The sequence below is a fragment of the Thalassophryne amazonica genome, chromosome 14 (assembly GCF_902500255.1).
Source record: "Thalassophryne amazonica chromosome 14, fThaAma1.1, whole genome shotgun sequence".
Taxonomy (NCBI): Eukaryota; Metazoa; Chordata; class Actinopteri; order Batrachoidiformes; family Batrachoididae; genus Thalassophryne; species Thalassophryne amazonica.
The window spans coordinates 67,338,884-67,360,880 of NC_047116.1; the positions used below are offsets into that span (position 1 = coordinate 67,338,884).

General features: G+C 40.2%; 1 protein-coding gene across 1 annotated transcript in view; it reads right to left on the bottom strand.

Annotated features, from left to right (window-relative positions):
• Positions 1-574: 574 nt before the first annotated feature.
• The window catches only part of LOC117525021 (zinc finger protein 260-like), a 69,220-nt gene continuing 47,797 nt past the window's right edge, over positions 575-21,997 (bottom strand). Inside the window, exons 3-4 of the mRNA XM_034186841.1 lie at positions 3,573-3,642; positions 575-1,763 (exon numbers count right to left, since the gene is read on the bottom strand). Coding sequence (XP_034042732.1) covers positions 846-1,763; positions 3,573-3,581 — 927 coding nt within the window. The 5' untranslated portion in view covers positions 3,582-3,642 and the 3' untranslated portion in view covers positions 575-845. The remainder of the gene's footprint in view (positions 1,764-3,572; positions 3,643-21,997) is intronic.

Here is a 21,997-nt window from a genome sequence, read left to right on the forward strand (position 1 = left end):
CGTGAAATCTGTGTAAATGGAGCATTACTGAGCAAATTGTGACGTGAATGTGGCCTCGTCTGAATCAGTTCGAAGCTTCAGTTTTTTTCTTAAATAAAACCAGAATTTGATTAGAGCAGAGTTTAGTTGCTCATTTATTTTAAATCAACATCTGATAAAAACCTTAAATTTTGTCATTTCTCCTGACTGACATGTTCACTTCAAGCACCTCTGAAGTTTAAAATTTTAAACTTTCAGTTACTTCCACTTCCTGATTTTAAATTTGGTTGCCCCCACCCAGAAAATATTATTCAAGTATGGAACTTGTGGAGTTGTAATTCTCAACCAGAACCACATGTCACATCTAAAATTTAAAAGACATGTTAAAATAGTGAGGCCATTGGCCAGCGTGGAGGGCTTATGCATCTGTTTGCTGGCAGTCTGCTGTCATCTGTCCAGGGTGTTCAAATCCTAATTTTTCAGGCAGTGGGTGCTGGACGCCACTTAACTCACTATGGATCCAGTCTCCATTAGTGTGACTACAAGTAATGTGCACAGAGATTAAAAAGGGTTGTTTAAAATAGATGACAAGTTACTTTATTTGTGAGGCTTTGCAGTCTAATATCAATTTTATGACATACACATGCTAAAATGCACAGCAGTTAAAATGACAGGTGCAGGAAGACACCTGCAAGAAAAGAAAACACTTTAATTTGTAGCTGAAGAACTACTAAGAGTTCAAAGCAAACTCAGCTTATCAGGCAAAGACCAACATGTCAATTTAAAAATAAATTAAGTTACAAGGAAATAAAACTATTCATTTAAAAGTGTGTCTAGTGCTGGTGTTAGGCGTAATGACGCTCCGGTTACATAGCCCTGCTGTTCCCAATATTGTCAGGGTTGGTGCCATCCAGCTGCTTCAGGTGAAAGCACAGTGGCAGCAGCAAGTCACCTAGCTGGCTGGAGAAGGTGAAGGTGTTTGGAGTAGTGGTGTCGGCAGGAGGGGTGGTAAGAGGTGAGGAGAAACTTTCAGAATTTGGTGAGCTGAAGGAGGAAGGTGTCAAGGGAGAAAATGTGCCTGAACTTCCTGGGGAAGCCCAGGGATAGGAGGCCCTTCTCTGGTTCCTGTTGGGCACATGTTGGAAGTGACATCTTGTGCCATAGAGGCAGAAACCAAAAGTGCTGAAGGTGTGGCACAAAGTTCTCTGAGGCTTTTGTTCCATGGTCCGAGTCTGGACCTGGGAGCTGCCAGGTGGGATATTTGCACCATTGTCAGGTGACTCTGGACTGATACCAACACTTCCACCATCGATGTGCATGAACTTACAGTGGTTTCCAAAGAGGCAAAAGCCAGAGGTGCTGTAGGTGCGGCAGGGGATGTTCCTGCGGCGGCGTTTGACGGGACGCTGCTCTGTAGGGTTGTGGACAAACAAGCAACGGCTGCCATAGTCACAGTAGCCAGTATTGTGGTAGTTACGACACAGCTCTGTCTTGTACTTAGGATGGTAGGAGGGTAGGCGGAGCTCACTCAGGCCATGAGCAAACTGACAGCGCTCTGCATACCTGCACCAGCCAGTTGAGGCGTAGCTGGTGCACACCTCAGTCTTGTAGCGGGTTGAGATAACAGAGGGGAAGACACAGGGGGCAAGTTCTGTCAGGGGGAGCTGGGACTTTGTTATGGACACACTTCCCCCTTCGTCTCCATCCGAGTCATCACTGTACAATAAGTTGTTCACCATCTCTTCATCGTGGCGGGTTGACAGGGACAAATCTTCAGTGCTTGGCTGCAAAACAATAAGGGGAGTGTTTTTAAAATGAAAGCGCTCCCACCAATTCTATTCAGAAGGGTCACACTTTTCAGACAAATACTGGGATTTGTAGCCAAACATTTTCAGTGGGTCAGAAATTAAGCTTTTACAGTTTGATTGGACTGTAGAAATTGCCCCATTAAACTAAAAGTAAGCCTGAAACATTTAAATTTCCCTTACCAAAAAGTAGTATATGCAAGTATGTTTCAAGTATACTTCTAGTTTACTTTTTATATACTTAGTACTATTTTTTGGTAAGGGTTTGCATGTCTACAACTGAGGTCAGATGTTTACATGCACTCATCAGCATGATGTCAGTCATTTTGGGCCATTAATGATGTCCTTTAACTTTTTGCCAGGGTGGAATTATTGTACAAAATTTACATAAAAAAAATTCATGTGCACAAGTTTGAATTTTATCCACAGGGTCAAAAGTATACATACAGGCTCAAACATACATTCACTTAAATCTTTTAATAAGTGGTGCTGATATATATATATACGTGTAACTGTTTGTGGTTATCAATGAATAAACAAGCCTTTGATAGGTGGAGAACATTCCATAACAGAGGCATCAAGAAATCTTAATTACCTTCATTGTGCATCATCACAAGAAGATGGACATTGCAAATGTCATGAGAGGTTTTCAAGCCAAGAAACTTCATGGCAGTTATACTCTGCTGCAGTCAGCAGCACTTTGCCTCATGTCTATGGGGTATTTGTCTCACTCACACTAATATGCTGAACTCAAGTGTATGACCTTTGTCTGTGTCACTAAGTGGGTGGGTGGGGGTGGGGGGGGGCAGGCTTTGCCTCGCAGGTTAAGTAGGAGCCGAACTAGGAGCCAGAGCCACTCCAGGTTTATTCTCGAACACACACACATGAAAACATCCATTCGGATGTTTTGCACAGTGTGTCCTCAAAAGCTTCTTGTGCTACTTTTGCCATGTTTTAGGACCAGAACTTTTGTTTTCATACAGAAAATGAAACACAGTGTTTGGATTTTATAACAATTAGGCAAATTTGGTGCCCAGTCAATATTAAAAAAAAAAGTTTGATCTTTTTAGTTTTCCCTTTGTTGCAGTAACAGAACTCAACCAAAAACACAGCTGTGGAATTTTGATATTTGTTGCCTTTGAGAAAACGGAGAAAATTTTAAAAGACCTGCATAAGTTAATGTCAGAAACCTACAACTGTTCTGGAAAATGTTTTTGTTGTTGGGAGTTGGAAAAAGTAACCACTATTTCCTGAAAGACTGAAGCAGATCTGATCTGCTAAGTTATAAAAGCTTCACAGAATTAGCTGATAACACACTGAACACCACCGGCATTAAACAGTGATCACTAGACACTGCCATGTAAACACGTCTCGATGACGAATTTGTCACATGGCCTAAATAAGAATTTCATAAATCATTGTCACTGTTCAAAACTGTAAAACTTGTGCGAGAACAACAATTGCTAAGACTGACAGCATCTTTTTTGGGACAAAAAGCTAAATTTTACTTTTTTCAGCTCTCTAATGTGAAGATTTATTGTTCTTCTGTTACATCAGGTAAAACTTTTATGTACATTACTTTTGTTATTGTAAAAGGTCATGAAATGAGGTGATGTCAACACTTCTTGTTTTGAGCCAAATTATCTGCATTAATAAGATCTCCTTTGGCTCCTACATGACTTTTTTGCATTGATCAATTAGATATTTGAAAAGGAAAAAAAAAGTTTAAGAGTTGATCAGCTGGTTTTGGCGGTGCAGTCAATGTTGCATGAAACATTCAGGTCTTACCTCAAACATGGCAGCTCTCAGACTCAGATTTGGTTCAAGTTTCCTTCCCTCCGCTACAATAGTCAACCTTCTGTGAAGAAGAAGAAAAAAAAAGTCACTCACTGGTGTGGGTTCGAGCATTGTCATGTCATCCATCAGGCAGAAACGGCATTCAGATGTACTCGCACAAGCGGTCGACTCACTGAGGTCATGACTGTCCAATCAGATCAGCAGTGGTTAATGTTACAAGCAATTTGTGTTACAGGCAGTTTCACACCACATGCTCCAAAAACCAGACGGAATAATAAGATATTTACACGTAAACATGTTGTTGGGTCATCAGACACCTGCCATAGTCACATTCGAGCTTTAAGTAATTTAGCAGTGCATTCATTTAGCTTGATAATAGGAAAAGAATGAATGTTTTTCCCCTCATCCAAAGTGTAAGAATGAAGTAATTAAACCCTGAATATAGACTAAGTGCAACCATATGTGCAATGCTTAAGACTCGTGTTAAGCTGCTGTACCGTTCAGCAATTGACACCATTAAATAAACTTGTGCCAGTAACCAGATAATTTCCAGCTGCCTCTACAGTATGTTTTGTGTCTGTCAGTTTGTGCAGAGCAGGTGAAGCAGCTGTAACCATCACAAAAGCAGATTTGGACATCCCCAGGTACCGTCAGTCACCATATCACATCTCTGACTGTTCCACACTGCAGCTTATTGTGACGACAGTTGAAGGGGCGCCGCACCACTCGCCACTTTCTTCATAGCCTCTGCAGATTCTGTGTCCAGTTTATTTTTCAAAGCCTGCACCTCTCTTGCAGTCTTTAGAGCCTCTAAATCAGGGCTCTTCAACTCCTTCCAGGAAGGGCTGAGAGGGTGCAGGTTTTCTTTGCAGTCACCTACTCCACCAGGTGATCTCACTGATTAACTTCACTTTGAGCAGAATCTGTTCATCAATGAAGTCACCTGGTGGTGGGTGTGAAGAGAACCTGCACCCTCAGCACTTTCTGGAAGGAGTGGAACACCCCTGCTGTGTACGCTGCAGCGAGGTCACCTCCACATTCACCTTCCTCACACTTGCCATATGTGCTGACCTGCAGATGTCAGCATCTCAGTTTGCTCCTGCCAGGTGACCAAAGCACTGACAGGTGTAACACAGGTGCTGGTTATAAAACCAAATTCAGTTTAACACTCTGTTGGGCAGTGAATCAGCTTCAGATGTCAACATGACAGAAGTGCTGACAACACCTCCAGCCACTCATCTGCGGCATCACATTAAGACGACACACCAACATCTCCTCTGGGGTCACGCAAACAGAGACACCAGACAGCGCTCCTCTGATTAAAGACCTCCTACAAAACTCTTCAACCTCCACTTTCCTTCCCAAAGATCTTATTCCCCCTTGTAACACATCTTCCATGTAGTTGCTCTCTACAAATAAGAAAGAACCCTCTTGAGCTTTGCCTGCTTGAGCTCACGTAGGTTGCTCAAAACTTTGGAGCATTTGACTCGGTGACACACCCCAAACAACAGGCCATCCTCACACCTAAGCTACACTTTTCAAAACAGCTGCATCACTATTTTCAACTGGCTGACGCCTGAATTACCGTTCGAGTCCTTCAGTTGGTCAGTCACTGGAAACTACACCACACATCCAACCAGCAGAAAAGACTGAAAGAGACACAAAGATTAGCACAAGGAAATTATTACCACAATGAACAACAGGTGGAAAGAAGCACAGGTGCAGAGAATGAGGGAGGAGTTACGGAGGATAAAACAGGGCCAAAGCAAACAAGAGAGGTCTGAAGGATGAGACAGGACCTGAGGTGGACACGAGCCCCATCAGTTTAAAGAAGGCATGAAGACAGAAAAAGAAGCTGTTTACTGTGATGTAAGGGTGATTGTTAGACTACAGGCACTTATTATGTCCTTTGATCATATTGTATGAAAAACAGAAAAAAGGGGAACTTTCACACTTTTATAGTTATCTTTACAATGAAAGTGTGTTAAGAAATTTGTTCTAGTAGTCTATGATGACTTTTTAACCCTTTTTCACCATCATTATATGCAAATATTGCCGTTTTGTGCTTGTCCCACACCCAGACTTTTGATCTTCAATGATAAAAAATGAATGGTAAAGAAACGTTTTTTCTAATGTTTTAAAATATCTCTGAATAAAATATCAGTAAAATAATCAAAACATAATTGGGGTATTCAATGTCATACAACTGTTGTGATTTTTTTAAACAAAATGTAGTTGTCCCACACTATTGCCGTAATTTCCACCACAACACTGTAATGTCCCTTTAAACAGTTTGTATGAAAGATTGTTTGGGTAGTTTCTATGGAGATAAACAGTGACATCAGAGCACATGTATATAGCGCCAAATCACAACAAACAGTTGCCCCAAGGCACTTTATATTGTAAGGCAATGGTGTGGTGGAAATTACATTTATAAGGCCAATAGTGCCCGTAGTTAAAGAATCACCCGTAAATACTGCACATTCATGTTAAGCAGGTACGAAGCTGAGAGACGACAAAGCAACAGGCTAGTTTGTGTTGACAGCTATATTTTATTTATAATAATAATAATACACTGCATAGAATTGTTTTTGGAAAATTGCTTGTAATGCTGGCACACAAAACATTTAAATGTTATAGATAATATGACATTTTGCTGTTTTTTTATGTTTGTTGGCAGGTTTTGTAGTCATTTTGAGTGGTTTTAAGTTACATAACAGTGCACCCGCAGCTTTGTATCACCAGACAAAACTGGAGTTTCAATTAAGATATGGCAGCATGACGTGGACGTGTCAAAAGTACACTTTTAAATCATATTTGATCTTGTTCTTACTAAAACATGCCCTCACCAACAAAAACTGCACCACCAGAGGCAGATCCAGCCTTTTATAGGGGCCGAGTCCCCCTCCTGGTTTGTCCAGACACCTCAGTGACGTTCTTTTTGTGTCGCTGTTTCACTCTCCACTCATTTTGGATTTTACTTTTACTCAATACTTTTACTTAAAGTACATTCTATATGGGTGCTTTACTTTTGGTACTTAAGTACAGTAAATGTCAGATACTTTAAGACTTTTAAAGGAGGCTTTAACTTTTACCAAAGTAATTTTATGGTAAGATACTTGTACTTTTATCACTTTGAGGTACTTTATAAAAGATTGATTTGCATATATAGGGTATGTCTTTTGTGCCATAAAATATGCTGAGAATCTTCATGTATGTTGAAAAAATGTCCATACATTTATTAAAATATCAACATTTTTACCTTTACCCAGGGCCGCTGGTAGCTGTTTGGATGCCAAAGGCATAAATGGTTTATGCCCTCGTGTGTCAAAGTGTATTTTTGTTTAACCCAAAGAAATGTTTACTGTTGATGTTTCTACAAACACCAGATAAGGATACAATACCAAAAAACTACAGTTTCCCCAGCAAATGTTTAAACACATTTCCAGAAAATGGCTAATTTTCTCAAAATGACTGAAAAGTTACTTTGATCAAACTCTGCATGCTTTTTGCAAAATGTAACACGTCACACAAAACTCATGTTTTCTCAAAACTGATTCCTTCAACCAAAGCAATTCACACAGCAGTTACATGCTTCTGTCTTACACAGCATCAACTAAACACTGACATCATAAATGCAAAACATGACTATCAAAAGTGTGTATGGTTTCGCTTCATGACAGCATATTCTTTCATTTTCTGTACCCACTAATTCCATTTAAGGCTCATGGGAATATCATTCATTATATATATATATATATGCGCTTTCAGTTTAAGTAGTTTATGGATTTCGGGTGACAGATCAATTACTGCAGGAAATCTTGATCACAAACCCTATTACCGCAGTTTTTTTTTTTGGGGTTTTTTTGGGGGGGGGGGGGGGGGGGTTTGCGGGGACAGGGGTCACTGCAGCCAATGAGGTGATCCGAGCAGCTCTCGCTTCTGGTGTCAAGCGCCCAGTCCTGCTGGGCGTGTCCCACTCCGGGGTGGACCGTCTCAGTCAAACTCCTCGCCTGATACTGTCCCCGGAGCGGAACACACCCAGCAGATCACACCAGAAGCGAGAGCTGCTCGGATCACCTCCTCAGGCTGTAGTGAGCCCCCCCACGGCAATAACAACAAAAAAATAATTTTTGCGGTGATAGGGTTTGCAATCAAGATCTCCTGCAGTAATTGATCCGTAAAGTGAAATCCACAAACTGCTTAAACTGGAAAAAAAAATCTATCATTATGAATGATATTCATGTTTTGCAAGACCTGCATTCACATTTTGTGAGGTATTTTTTTCAGTATTCAAGTTTTGCAATTAACGGTTTGCAGATAATTCACGATTTGCAGCTGATTCACATTTTGCGGCTTAACAGCTTGTGTTGGACACAAACTCTGAAAACTCATACCTGCTGCTATGCTTCCAAATAAAACAAAGGCTCTTTAAAGAGAAAGTATTTTATTGTTGAAAAAGCTGTTTCCTTTTATATTTTAACATTAACCTGTTTATGCCCAGATTTTTTTTTTTAATAAGTGGAAAAAGTTGCATTATTACTTTTTGAGATTTTTTTTTTATTGTGAGTAGAAAATGACAGTGATACACTTCGGCAACAATTGTTGCCAGTGGGGCAAAACGGGTTAACTGAATCATTAAACATGTCCATGAAGTCAAAGTTCAGTCAAAAGACACACAGGTTACACACGTGATACATTTAACACCCTGAGTGTAGCGGATAACTGTAACAATTATTCATTTTTGGAAACAATCACCATATTTGGCACAAATACTCATTAATCATTACTCTTTTGTAAAAGCACATTCGCCACTTGAATGTTCAATAGGAAGCCAGGTAGGGGTCAAATGAAGAATTACACAGGGGTCAAAATTTAAAAATGCTCATATCATATTGAAAAGTACACCACATTATTTGTCTGGTCACAAAGATTCCAAAAGGTATAGGTTGGACTATCAGTGATTGAATGTTATGGGGTAAAACAGCAACAATGGTGACAAAGGTCAATTTCAGCTTGTACAGGGGTCAAAAGTTAGTTTCTATAATTTTGATAAAAAAGTGATAAATTATTGGGTGAGTTAATATGGTTTTAAAAAGGAATAGTTTGCACCGTGTCATGCTTAATTATCATGTTACAGGGCAATATGTCATAGAATCCGATGGACGTTGCTCTTGTTTGACCTTTACTTTGGAGACCAAACATTCAACACAGTCACACTACGAGGTCTGTGAGAAAAGTATTGTACCTTTTTATTTTTTTCAAAAACTATATGGATTTGATTCATATGTTTTTACGTCAGCCAAGCTTGAACCTTCGTGCGCGTGTGTGAGTTTTTCCACGCCTGTCGGTTGCATCATTCGCCTGTGAGCACGACTTGTGGGAGGAGTGGTCCAGCCCCCTCGTCGGATTTTCATTGTCAGGAAATGGCGGAATGATTTGGGCTTTTTTTCCATCAGAATTTTTTCAGAAACTGTTAGAGACAAGCAGCTGGAAACCATTCTAAAAAGTTATCTGGCTTTCGGTGAAAATTTTACGGGCTTCACAGAGAATAAGGAGTGTTACTACAGCTTTAAGGATGCCCCACAATGGCGCACGGCACACCGCGCTCCGAGCCACCATCAAGAGGCAGAAACCACCACATCATTTCTAAACGGATGGCTGTGTGGAGCTGGGACCGTCGTGTGCAATTTCTCTGGTTATCACAAGAGCTGGACATCAGCCATTTTCCGGCAGATTTCACTTTTAACAAGAGATTTTGTCATGGAAAGCCGCGCGGAGGCTTCGCGCGTCAGGACCGATTCGCTGATCGAGCGAGACAAAGGAACACCTCCGTTTCGGAGTGTTAAAGGACAAGTTGGGACATGCCTCTCTCGGCTTTCAATGCTTACGAGCCCAGTGAGTATAAGAGAAATTGTGGAGAGCTGGGCATGTCCCTACTTGTCCCCTGGCACTCTGAAACAGAGGTGTTCCTTTGTCCAGCTCTTGTGATAACCAGAGAAATTGCAATGATGTGGTGGTTTCTGCCTCTCGATGGTGGCTCGGTGCACAGCGCGCCGTGCGCCATTGTGGGGGCGTCCTTAAAGCTGTAGTAACAGTCCTTATTCTCTGTGAAGCCTGTAAAATTTTCACCGAAAGCCAGATAAATTTTTCGAATGGTTTCCAGCTGCTTGTCTCTAACAGTTTCTGAAAAAATTCTGATGGAAAAAAAGCCCAAATCATTCCGCCATTTCCTGACAATGAAAATCCGATGAGGGGGCTGAACAACTCGTCCCACAAGGCGTGCTCACAGGCGAATGACGCAACCGACAGGCGTGGAAAAACTTACGCATGCACACGAAGGTTCAAGCTTGGCTGACGTAAAAACATATGAATCAAATCCATATAGTTTTTGAAAAAAATAAAAAGGCACGATACTTTTCTCACAGACCTTGTATTCCATATATTATTTATTTATGATGACTTCTTGTTTTCACACTGTTAACAGTTTCCCAGCATCACCTCTACATGTCGACAGTGGAAGAATAGCTTTAGAAATGTGCGTACACCTGCCAAGATTTTTGTGTGACGCACTGCACATTTCCACAGTCATTTCACTTTTGATACATCTGAATGTTGGTGTGGAGACGGTCATATGCCATGTTTTTGTACGTACGCACGCTTTGTACATGAGGCCCCTGCTAAGCCTGTACTCTTTCTCTCTTCTTTTCAGGATAGTGATGAAGAAACTGAAGCTTTCTGAACCAAATCAAATCAAAATCAAATCAATTTTATTTATATAGCGCCAAATCACAACAAACAGTTGCCCCAAGGCGCCTTATATTGTAAGGCAAGGCCATACAATAATTACGGAAAAACCCCAACGGTCAGAACAACCCCCTGTGAGCAAGCACTTGGCAACAGTGGGAAGGAAAAACTCCCTTTTAACAGGAAGAAACCTCCAGCAGAACCAGGCTCAGGGAGGGGCAGTCTTCTGCTGGGACTGGTTGGGGCTGAGGGAGAGAACCAGGAAAAAGACATGCTGTGGAGGGGAGCAGAGATCAATCACTAATGATTAAATGCAGAGTGGTGCATACAGAGCAAAAAGAGAAAGAAACACTCAGTGCATCATGGTAACCCCCCAGCAGTCTAAGTCTATGGCAGCATATATGCGCATTGAATGACATATCAAGATCAAAAATGACTCCAAGATTTCTCACAGTATTACTAGAGGTCAGGGTAATGCCATCCAGAGTAAGGATCTGGTTAGACACCATGTTTCTAAGATTTGTGGGGCCAAGTACAATAACTTCAGTTTTATCTGAGTTTAAAAGCAGGAAATTAGAGGTCATCCATGTCTTTATGTCTGTAAGACAATCCTGCAGTTTAGCTAATTGGTGTGTGTCCTCTGGCTTTATGAATAGATAAAGCTGGGTATCATCTGCGTAACAATGAAAATTTAAGCAGTGCCGTCTAATAATACTGCCTAAGGGAAACATGTATAAAGTGAATAAAATTGGTCCTAGCACAGATCCTTGTGGAACTCCATAATTAACCTTAGTCTGTGAAGAAGATTCCCCATTTACATGAACAAATTGTAATCTATTAGATAAATATGATTCAAACCACCGCAGTGCAGTGCCTTTAATACCTATGGCATGCTCTAATCTCTGTAATAAAATTTTATGGTCAACAGTATCAAAAGCAGCACTGAGGTCTAACAGGACAAGCACAGAGATGAGTCCACTGTCTGAGGCCATAAGAAGATCATTTGTAACCTTCACTAATGCTGTTTCTGTACTATGATGAATTCTAAAACCTGACTGAAACTCTTCAAATAGACCATTCCTCTGCAGATGATCAGTTAGCTGTTTTACAACTACCCTTTCAAGAATTTTTGAGAGAAAAGGAAGGTTGGAGATTGGCCTATAATTAGCTAAGATAGCTGGGTCAAGTGATGGCTTTTTAAGTAATGGGTTAATTACTGCCACCTTAAAAGCCTGTGTTACATAGCCAACTAATAAAGATAGATTGATCATATTTAAGATCGAAGCATTAAATAATGGTAGGGCTTCCTTGAGCAGCCTGGTAGGAATAGGGTCTAATAGACATGTTGATGGTTTGGATGAAGTAACTAATGAAAATAACTCAGAACAATCGGAGCCACTGAATAAATATGAAGCAATTGTGTTGGTTCAGTTACAATGTATTTGATACAATTAAATATGGTGACATCTGCTGGCCAATCTTCAACATAGCACTTGCATGGACCAATAACTGGCAAGAGGTCATCATGAAACAGTAAGGCACTGTTGTGTATGTTTAATAACAAAAGTTCTATGTGCATCTTGAAATTTTTGACTGTCTTTCTTTTAAAGACATTAATACGTACTTATGTTATAACGTGATTGTGCTATAGCTGTACAAAACAATGGAGATTTAGGGGGGGTTCAAGGGTTTTTATTTAAAAAAAGATAATTTCACCAGTGTTTGGCTTGAGTCTCTTCCTCTTCTTTGTTTCTGCAGTTTTGGAGAAGACTCTGTCACATGGCACAAGTGGATGGCATATGAAGACAGATTTTGTCCAGCTTGTAAAGAGTTGGATAAACAGCTGCCTCCATTCTGCCCATCTCTCCTTTCTCACACTCACTACGGACTATCACACAAACACTTTATAACATTCTCACACTCACTTTACACTTATCTTCTAACTAACCCATTCATCTTTCTCTGTTTGTGTACTTAACGTGTAAGTATGTACGAGGTCTGTCCATAAAGTATAGGTCCTTTTTATTTTTTTCAAAAACTATATGGATTTCATTCATATGTTTTTACGTCAGACATGCTTGAACCCTCGTGCGCATACGTGAGTTTTTCCACGCCTGTCGGTGACGTCATTCGCCTGTGAGCACTCCTTGTGGGAGGAGTCATCCAGCCCCTCGTCGGAATTCCTTTGTCTGAGAAGTTGCTGAGAGACTGGCGCTTTGTTTGATCAAAATTTTTTCTAAACCTGTGAGACACATCGAAGTGGACATGGTTCGAAAAATTAAGGTGGTTTTCGGTGAAAATTTTAACGGCTGATGAGAGATTTTGAGGTGATACTGTCGCTTTAAGGACTTCCCACGGAGCGAGACGTCGTGCAGCGGTCCCAGGCGCCGTCGTCAGCCTGTTTCAAGCTGAAAACCTCCACATTTCAGGCTCTATTGATCCAGGACGTCGTGAGAGAACAGAGAAGTTTCAGAAGAAGTCGGTTTCAGCATTTTATCCGGATATTCCACTGTTAAAGGAGATTTTTTTAATGAAAGACGTGCGGACCCGGAAAAATACCTCCGTGTTGATAACCATTTTTAAAATCCAGGTGGCTTTTGATGGCTTTCAGTGGAGTGAGTATATGAGAAATTGTTTAACAGCTGGACATGTTCCAACTTGTCCTTAAGGCTTCCAACGGAGGTGTTTTTCCTGTGCCGCCGCACCACGCCGGCTGCGTCCCGACTTTCATTAAAAAAATCTCCTTTAACAGTGGAATATCCGGATAAAATGCTGAAACCGACTTCTTCTGAAACTTCTCTGTTCTCTCACGACGTCCTGGATCAATAGAGCCTGAAATGTGGAGGTTTTCAGCTTGAAACAGGCTGACGACGGCGCCTGGGAGTGCTGCACGACGTCTCGCACCGTGGGAAGTCCTTAAAGCGACAGTATCACCTCAAAATCTCTCATCAGCCGTTAAAGTTTTCACCGAAAACCAGCTTAATTTTTCGAACCGTGTCCACTTCGATGTGTCTCACAGGTTTAGAAAAAATTTTGTTCAAACAAAGCGCCATATAGTTTTTGAAAAAAATAAAAAGGATCTATACTTTATGGACAGACCTCGTACATACTTACACGTTAAGTACACAAACAGAGAAAGATGAATGGGTTAGTTAGAAGATAAGTGTAAAGTGAGTGTGAGAATGTTATAAAGTGTTTGTGTGATAGTCCGTAGTGAGTGTTTGAGAGTGTGAGAAAGGAGAGATGGGCAGAATGGAGGCAGCTGTTTATCCAACTCTTTACAAGCTGGACAAAATCTGTCTTCATATGTCATCCACTTGTGCCATGTGACAGAGTCTTCTCCAAAACTGCAGAAACAAAGAAGAGGAAGAGACTCAAGCCAAACACTGGTGAAATTATCTTTGTTGTCCAGGTTTAGAAAAAATTTTGATCAAACAAAGCGCCAGTCTCTCAGCAACTTCTCAGACAAAGGAATTCCGACAAGGGGCTGGACGACTCCTCCCACAAGGAGTGCTCACAGGCGAATGAGGTCACCGACAGGCGTGGAAAAACTCACGCATGCGCACGAGGGTTCAAGCATGTCTGACGTAAAAACATATGAATGAAATCCATATAGTTTTTGAAAAAAATAAAAAGGGCCTATACTTTATTGACAGCCCTCGTATGTGCAGGGATTAAACAAAAAAGAAAAAAAGCCCCTCTGACTGATTTTGTTTTGTTTGTTGTTTGTTTTTTTTTAACGGCCAAATCATAAGCTGTTCACCATCTACCTTTTAAAGTAAAAGAAGGTGGAGACAGCTAAGAAAATAGGATCAACAAAAAAGGATGAGCAAAAATTTAACAAATGGTTTAATTTTCTATTTATATTTAGAATAGGCTAATAAAAATAAAATCACTGGCAAACAAAAAATATAATGCAATGCTAAAATACCCTTGGCTGCATGAGCATAAAAATAGGAAACAGAATGCAGTGTTGTAATGTAACAAAGTACAAAATACTTTTACTGTACTTAAGTAGAATTTTGACGTATCTGCACTTTACTTCGTTATTAACATTTCTGGTGACTTTCACTTTTACTGCACTACATTTCCTCAATAAAATGTATACTTTTAGTGAGATACATTTCCCATAACCATCTTAGTCCGGCAGAACTTTGAGGCATTTTGGCTGAACCTTGGACTCAAGTCTATAGTTTTTTATTTATTTATTTTTATTGTGCCAAGTTTTAGTCCATATGGTAGGCTTAAAAAAATCCATCTGCTGACCATCTGTCAGCCTTGAGCAATTTGCATAAATCCAAGATGGTTGCCGCCAAAATCACTTTCTACAATAACTTAAGAAATATTTGTTTTAGGGCCTATAAATGTATTAAAGTTGAATATAAATGTGTATATTGCGGACATTTTGGATCCACAATCATGTCTCTATCTTTATTTTTATATTGAGTTATGGCCCTTTCAAAATCAGCCATTTTCATGTTTTGCGTCAACAACACAGAAAAAGTTGGAAATGCTCCAGTGAAACCTTACCCTAGCATTAAAATTTTTAAGTATCATTCTCCCAAATGTTTCAATTGATGATGTTATACTTTAATATTCTTTCTTTGTATAATATGAGATTGCATTATATATTCTTTATCTTCAATAATATAAGATTGTGTGTGGGGTAAATCGTATTAGCCCAGCAGAACCTGTACCACTTGAATACTTACAAATGAAACTGATAATCATTCTTGCTATGACATGTTTTGTTGCGTTATATGCACAAATGGTATGCTGCTGCTGCTACAAGGAATTCCCAGTCTTAGGCTGGATCCTAAGCTAAGTCCGCCCTGAAAAATAAGACCAAGGTGGTCTTGACCAATGTCATGCTACTTTACCACTACTATAAACAGTTGATTGAAACAGCTATGCATATGGTCTCCACTCACGGAAACAAAGTCTTCATAGACATCCAAACCACATCACATCAACTTGGCAAGGTTCTCAATATCTTGCCAGCACATGCCCTGACTGGTTGTGACCAAGTAGCCATGTTTCATGGTACTGGAAAGGGCAAAATGCTCAAATCTGTTCATGCAGGCAATAGCCTCAGTTTGTTGGGAGATCTGACAGCAGACTTTGACAGTGTTATGAAAGAAGCAACACAGTTCATGTGTGCCTGCTATGGTGTTCCTGGGGCAAAGTCAGTGACAGAGGTCAGAGTCATTATGGTTAAAGAAAACACAAAGACGCCAGACTTGAATTCAGTGCCACCTACTACAGGTGCTTTTGCATCTAAATGTCAAGACAGCACACCTGCAGGCTGCCATTTGGAGGAGTGCACTCCAGGAGGACCCACCGGCTGACCAGATATTGGACTATGGATGGACAATAGATACATCTGTGCAGCCAGTCGGCATACCAGCATCTGAAGCACCAGCTCCCAAGTACATTCTCAGGCTTGTAGCCTGCTCATGTGCCACAATATCACCATGCCGAACAAGAGCATGTGGCTGTGTTGCAGCAAACCTCTCCTGTACCATGTTCTGCCACTGCATCACGTGCTGCAATGACACTTCTGTGGACTAACTTTGTATGATCTGCTGTTTGACTGTACATGTGTTGATAATGTGATTAGTAATGTCAAAGTGATAGAAATAGCATGTAAATAAATGGTTGAGTTAATAAATTACTTTAATTAGTGTGATTTCTTGCCTCAAAGATGAATATTATAGAAAAAGAAAGCTACTCAACTCAGGATGTACGATTCAAATGCCAAAGGTTGTGCAAGACAAAGTACTTATCGTGACTGCGATTCATGGCATATGCTACTGTGTCATAAAAGTGCAAATGAAGAAATATATAATGCTTTCTGACTATACAGACAAGAATATCCAAGTATAACATCAACTGAAACATTTGGGAGAATGATACTTAAAAATTTTAATGCTAGGGTAAGGTTTCACTGGAGCATTTCCAACTTTTTCTGTGTTGTTGACACAAAACACGAAAATGGCTGATTTTGAAAGGGCAATAACTCAATACAAATAAAGATAGAGACATGATTGTGGACCCAAAATGTCCGCAATATACACATTTCTATTCAACTTTAAAACATTTATAGGGCCTAAAACTAATATATCTTAAGTTATTGTAGAAAAAATGATTTTTGCGTCGGCCATCTTGGATTTATGCAAATTGCTCAAGGCTGACGGTCAGCAAGTGGATTTTTTAAGCCTACCATATGGAGTAAAACTTGGCACAATAAAAAAAAAAACTATCAACTTCAGTGCAAGGTTCAGCCCAGGTTCTGCCGGACAATCTTTGTTAGAGAGTGCTGAGCACCTGGGCTCAGCACTCTAGACAAACAATCCTCTACACTAGCTTACGCATGTGCGAACCCAGTGTTACAGTCTGATCTGTCCCCCTGCCTTCACTGCACGTCATGTCAGAGAGTTAGTAGTGATTAAGAGATTACTGCCTTGTTTCTGCTTTAAACTGACTTTAGAATGATTTAAGAGGTTTTATTTTGTCATTTGATTTCCTCCATGTAATGTGGAGTTGCGTCAGGAAGGGCATCTGGCGTAAAACCTGTGCCAATTCAACATGCAGATCCACCTTGGATTTGCTGTGGCGACCCCGAGTGCAAACAAGGGAGCAGCCTAAGGGACTTACTTACTTTGTCATCTGATGGTTAATAATCACATTATTCCCTTTGATCTGTAGTCAGACTCGAGCCAGTCTCAGATGCGCTTGTGTCTCGCTCTGATTTTTATTATATTTATTATTTTTCTCGCTCTGTGTTTTATTATGGATTATCGCTGAATGCATGTGGAAATGATTGTTGTACAAAAGCTTCAGAGATCTGTCGCTGAAACAGATCTCTGAAGGCGATAATCTGCGAATCACTACTGACGCTCTGAAATGATGCATGTGCAGTCAGAAAGCGCTGTAACTAGGTTTAAGGATATGATTCCTTCTTTATGTTCTCTAATGCCATATACCAACACAGTGCAGAGTAGCTACCTAAACTCTGTAAGTGAGATAGAGTATCTCGTCAATAGTTTTACATCCTCATTGAAGACAACTTTGGATGCTGTAGCTCCTCTAAAAAAGAGAGCTTTAAATCAGAAGTGCCTGACTCCGTGGTATAACTCACAAACTCGTAGCTTAAAACAGATAACCCGTAAGTTGGAGAGGAAATGGCGTCTCACTAATTTAGAAGATCTTCACTTAGCCTGGAAAAAGAGTCTGTTGCTCTATAAAAAAGCCCTTCGTAAAGCTAGGACATCTTTCTACTCATCACTAATTGAAGAAATAAGAACAACCCCAGGTTTCTTTTCAGCACTGTAGCCAGGCTGACAAAGAGTCAGAGCTCTATTGAGCTGAGTATTCCATTAACTTTAACTAGTAATGACTTCATGACTTTCTTTGCTAACAAAATTTTAACTATTAGAGAAAAAATTACTCATAACCATCCCAAAGACGTATCATTATCTTTGGCTGCTTTCAGTGATGCCGGTATTTGGTTAGACTCTTTCTCTCCGATTGTTCTGTCTGAGTTATTTTCATTAGTTACTTCATCCAAACCATCAACATGTTTATTAGACCCCATTCCTACCAGGCTGCTCAAGGAAGCCCTACCATTATTTAATGCTTCGATCTTAAATATGATCAATCTATCTTTGTTAGTTGGCTATGTACCACAGGCTTTTAAGGTGGCAGTAATTAAACCATTACTTAAAAAGCCATCACTTGACCCAGCTATCTTAGCTAATTATAGGCCAATCTCCAACCTTCCTTTTCTCTCAAAAATTCTTGAAAGGGTAGTTGTAAAACAGCTAACTGATCATCTGCAGAGGAATGGTCTATTTGAAGAGTTTCAGTCAGGTTTTAGAATTCATCATAGTACAGAAACAGCATTAGTGAAGGTTACAAATGATCTTCTTATGGCCTCGGACAGTGGACTCATCTCTGTGCTTGTTCTGTTAGACCTCAGTGCTGCTTTTGATACTGTTGACCATAAAATTTTATTACAGAGATTAGAGCATGCCATAGGTATTAAAGGCACTGCGCTGCGGTGGTTTGAATCATATTTGTCTAATAGATTACAATTTGTTCATGTAAATGGGGAATCTTCTTCACAGACTAAAGTTAATTATGGAGTTCCACAAGGTTCTGTGCTAGGACCAATTTTATTCACTTTATACATGCTTCCCTTAGGCAGTATTATTAGACGGTATTGCTTAAATTTTCATTGTTACGCAGATGATACCCAGCTTTATCTATCCATGAAGCCAGAGGACACACACCAATTAGCTAAACTGCAGGATTGTCTTACAGACATAAAGACATGGATGACCTCTAATTTCCTGCTTTTAAACTCAGGTAAAACTGAAGTTATTGTACTTGGCCCCACAAATCTTAGAAACATGGTGTCTAACCAGATCTTTACTCTGGATGGCATTACCCTGACCTCTAGTAATACTGTGAGAAATCTTGGAGTCATTTTTGATCAGGATATGTCATTCAAAGCGCATATTAAACAAATATGTAGGACTGCTTTTTTGCATTTACGCAATATCTCTAAAATCAGAAAGGTCTTGTCTCAGAGTGATGCTGAAAAACTAATTCATGCATTTATTTCCTCTAGGCTGGACTATTGTAATTCATTATTATCAGGTTGTCCTAAAAGTTCCCTAAAAAGCCTTCAGTTAATTCAAAATGCTGCAGCTAGAGTACTGACGGGGACTAGAAGGAGAGAGCATATCTCACCCATATTGGCCTCTCTTCATTGGCTTCCTGTTAATTCTAGAATAGAATTTAAAATTCTTCTTCTTACTTATAAGGTTTTGAATAATCAGGTCCCATCTTATCTTAGGGACCTCGTAGTACCATATCACCCCAATAGAGCGCTTCGCTCTCAGACTGCAGGCTTACTTGTAGTTCCTAGGGTTTGTAAGAGTAGAATGGGAGGCAGAGCCTTCAGCTTTCAGGCTCCTCTCCTGTGGAACCAGCTCCCAATTCAGATCAGGGAGACAGACACCCTCTCTACTTTTAAGATTAGGCTTAAAACTTTCCTTTTTGCTAAAGCTTATAGTTAGGGCTGGATCAGGTGACCCTGAACCATCCCTTAGTTATGCTGCTATAGACGTAGACTGCTGGGGGGTTCCCATGATGCACTGTTTCTTTCTCTTTTTGCTCTATATGCACCACTCTGCATTTAATCATTAGTGATCGATCTCTGCTCCCCTTCCTGGTTCTCTCCCTCAGCCCCAACCAGTCCCAGCAGAAGACTGCCCCTCCCTGAGCCTGGTTCTGCTGGAGGTTTCTTCCTGTTAAAAGGGAGTTTTTCCTTCCCACTGTAGCCAAGTGCTTGCTCACAGGGGGTCGTTTTGACCGTTGGGGTTTTACATAATTATTGTATGGCCTTGCCTTACAATATAAAGCGCCTTGGGGCAACTGTTTGTTGTGATTTGGCGCTATATAAAAAATTGATTGATTGATTGATTGAAGGCAGGGGACTGATCAGAAGGGGGAATGCTGATCCCCTCACACCGCTGTCACAGACTGAACGGTCCGCCCCTAAAATTTAGTCCGCCTTTTGCATATGCGCATGCGTCATTTCAGAGCTCTGCCGCTCGTCTAAGACAGAGTCTCTTCACCCAAAATGATCAAATGGATTCATGGGATTATTAACCATCGGATGACAAGTTAAAACCTCTTAAATAATTCTGAAGTCAGTTTTAAGATTGGAGAGTTGATTGGAGAGGGGAAAACTTATACGCAGATGCAAAAAATTATAGGCTGTTCATCTACAATAATCTCCAATGCTTAAAAATGGACAAAAAATCCAGAGACGTGTGGAAGAAAACAGAAAACCATCAAAATAGAAGAATAACCAGAATGGCAAAGGCTCACCCAAATGATCAAAGACAGTCTGGAGTTACCTGTAAGTGCTGTGACAGTTAGAAGACGCCTGTGTGAAGCTAATTTATTTGCAAGAATCCCCCGCAAAGTCCCTCTGTTAAATAAAAGACGTGGAGAAGAGGTTACAATTTGCCAAAGAACACATCAACTGGCCTAAAGAGAAATGGAGGAATATTTTCTGGACTGATGAGAGTAAAACTGTTCTTTTTGGGTCCAAGGGCCGCAGACAGTTTGTGGGATGACCCCCAAACTCTGAATTCAAGCCACAGTTTACAGTGAAGACAGTGAAGCATGATGGTGCAAGCATCATGATATGGGCATGTTTCTCCTACTATGGTGTTGGGCCTATATATTGCATACCAGGTATCATGGATCAGTTTGGATATGTCAAAATATTTGAAGAGGTCATGTTGCCTTATGCTGAAGAGGACATGCCCTTGAAATGGGTGTTTCAACAAGACAATGACCCCAAGCACACTAGTAAACAAGCAAAATCTTGGTTCCAAACCAACAAAATTAATGCCTCACAGATGTGAAGAAATCATGAAAAACTGTGGTTATACAACTAAATACTAGTTTAGTGATTCACAGGATTGCTAAAAAAGCATAATAATAATAGTTTTGAGTTTGCAGCGTCAACAGCAGATGCTACTATTATTGTGAACACCCCCTTTTCTACTTTTTTTTTTTTTTACTAATAGCCCAATTTCATAGTCTTATGAGTGTGCATATCATGAATGCTTGGTCTTGTTGGATTTGTGAGAATCTACTGGTACCTTGTTTCCCATGTAACAATAAGAAATATACTCAAAACCTGGATTAATCTTTTTAGTCACATAGCACTACTATTATTCTGAACGCTACTGTATACAACAGCGGATCTTATATAGTAAATGCATGTAGCACCTAATAACTCATGAAAAGCATGAAAAGCATCTTCTTCTGTACAACTCATTTTTGCAATATGAAGCAAATTGGAGATGGTCAGTCAAGAGGTCTCCAGTGATTTCACATGGACTGACCCCTTTCCAGTTTGGATTCCTTGAAGAGATTTTGATCCACTAAATGTGGTCATTTTCTTTCTCCCTTCTGGGTTTGCAGCTGCAAGTGGCTCTTTTTTTCTCCCTCTGCCAGTGTCTCCTTAGTGTCACTTCCCATTTTGATCCTGATTCTCTGTCAGCATGAATAATATAGACAATGGTATCTTGCTCTTGGATGTAATCTGACAAAATTCCCTTCATTCCCTTTCCTACGGAACCCGGGAGAGGTCACTTAAAGTGTTATTTTTCTGGGCATGATAATTTGTGCACACGTTTTCCTTTAATTGAGCACTCAATTTAAAAAAAACGTGCTCTCAAATTAATAAAATGAGCACGTTTTCCTTTAATTGAGCCCTCAAATTAATAAAACGTGCGCATGCTTTCCTTTAATTGAGCCCTTGAATTAATAAAACGTGCGCACGTTTTCCTTTAATTGAGCCCTTGAATTAATAAAACGTGCGCACGTTTTCCTTTAATTGAGCCCTCGAATTAATAAAACGTGCGCGCATTTTCCTTTCGTTCAAAATGAACTCCATAATATGAGCTAAACTGTCATCCTGACGATGGGGAGACGCTTCACCCTCAGCATCCTTTTTAATGTGCTTAAACTCCAGATGATGCCATGCTGGGCAGCTAGAGTTCTCAATATATCCTTGTGCGCCCAAACCATGAAGATATACCCTGACCAGATCCACTTCTAATGGGGAAATGTATTAC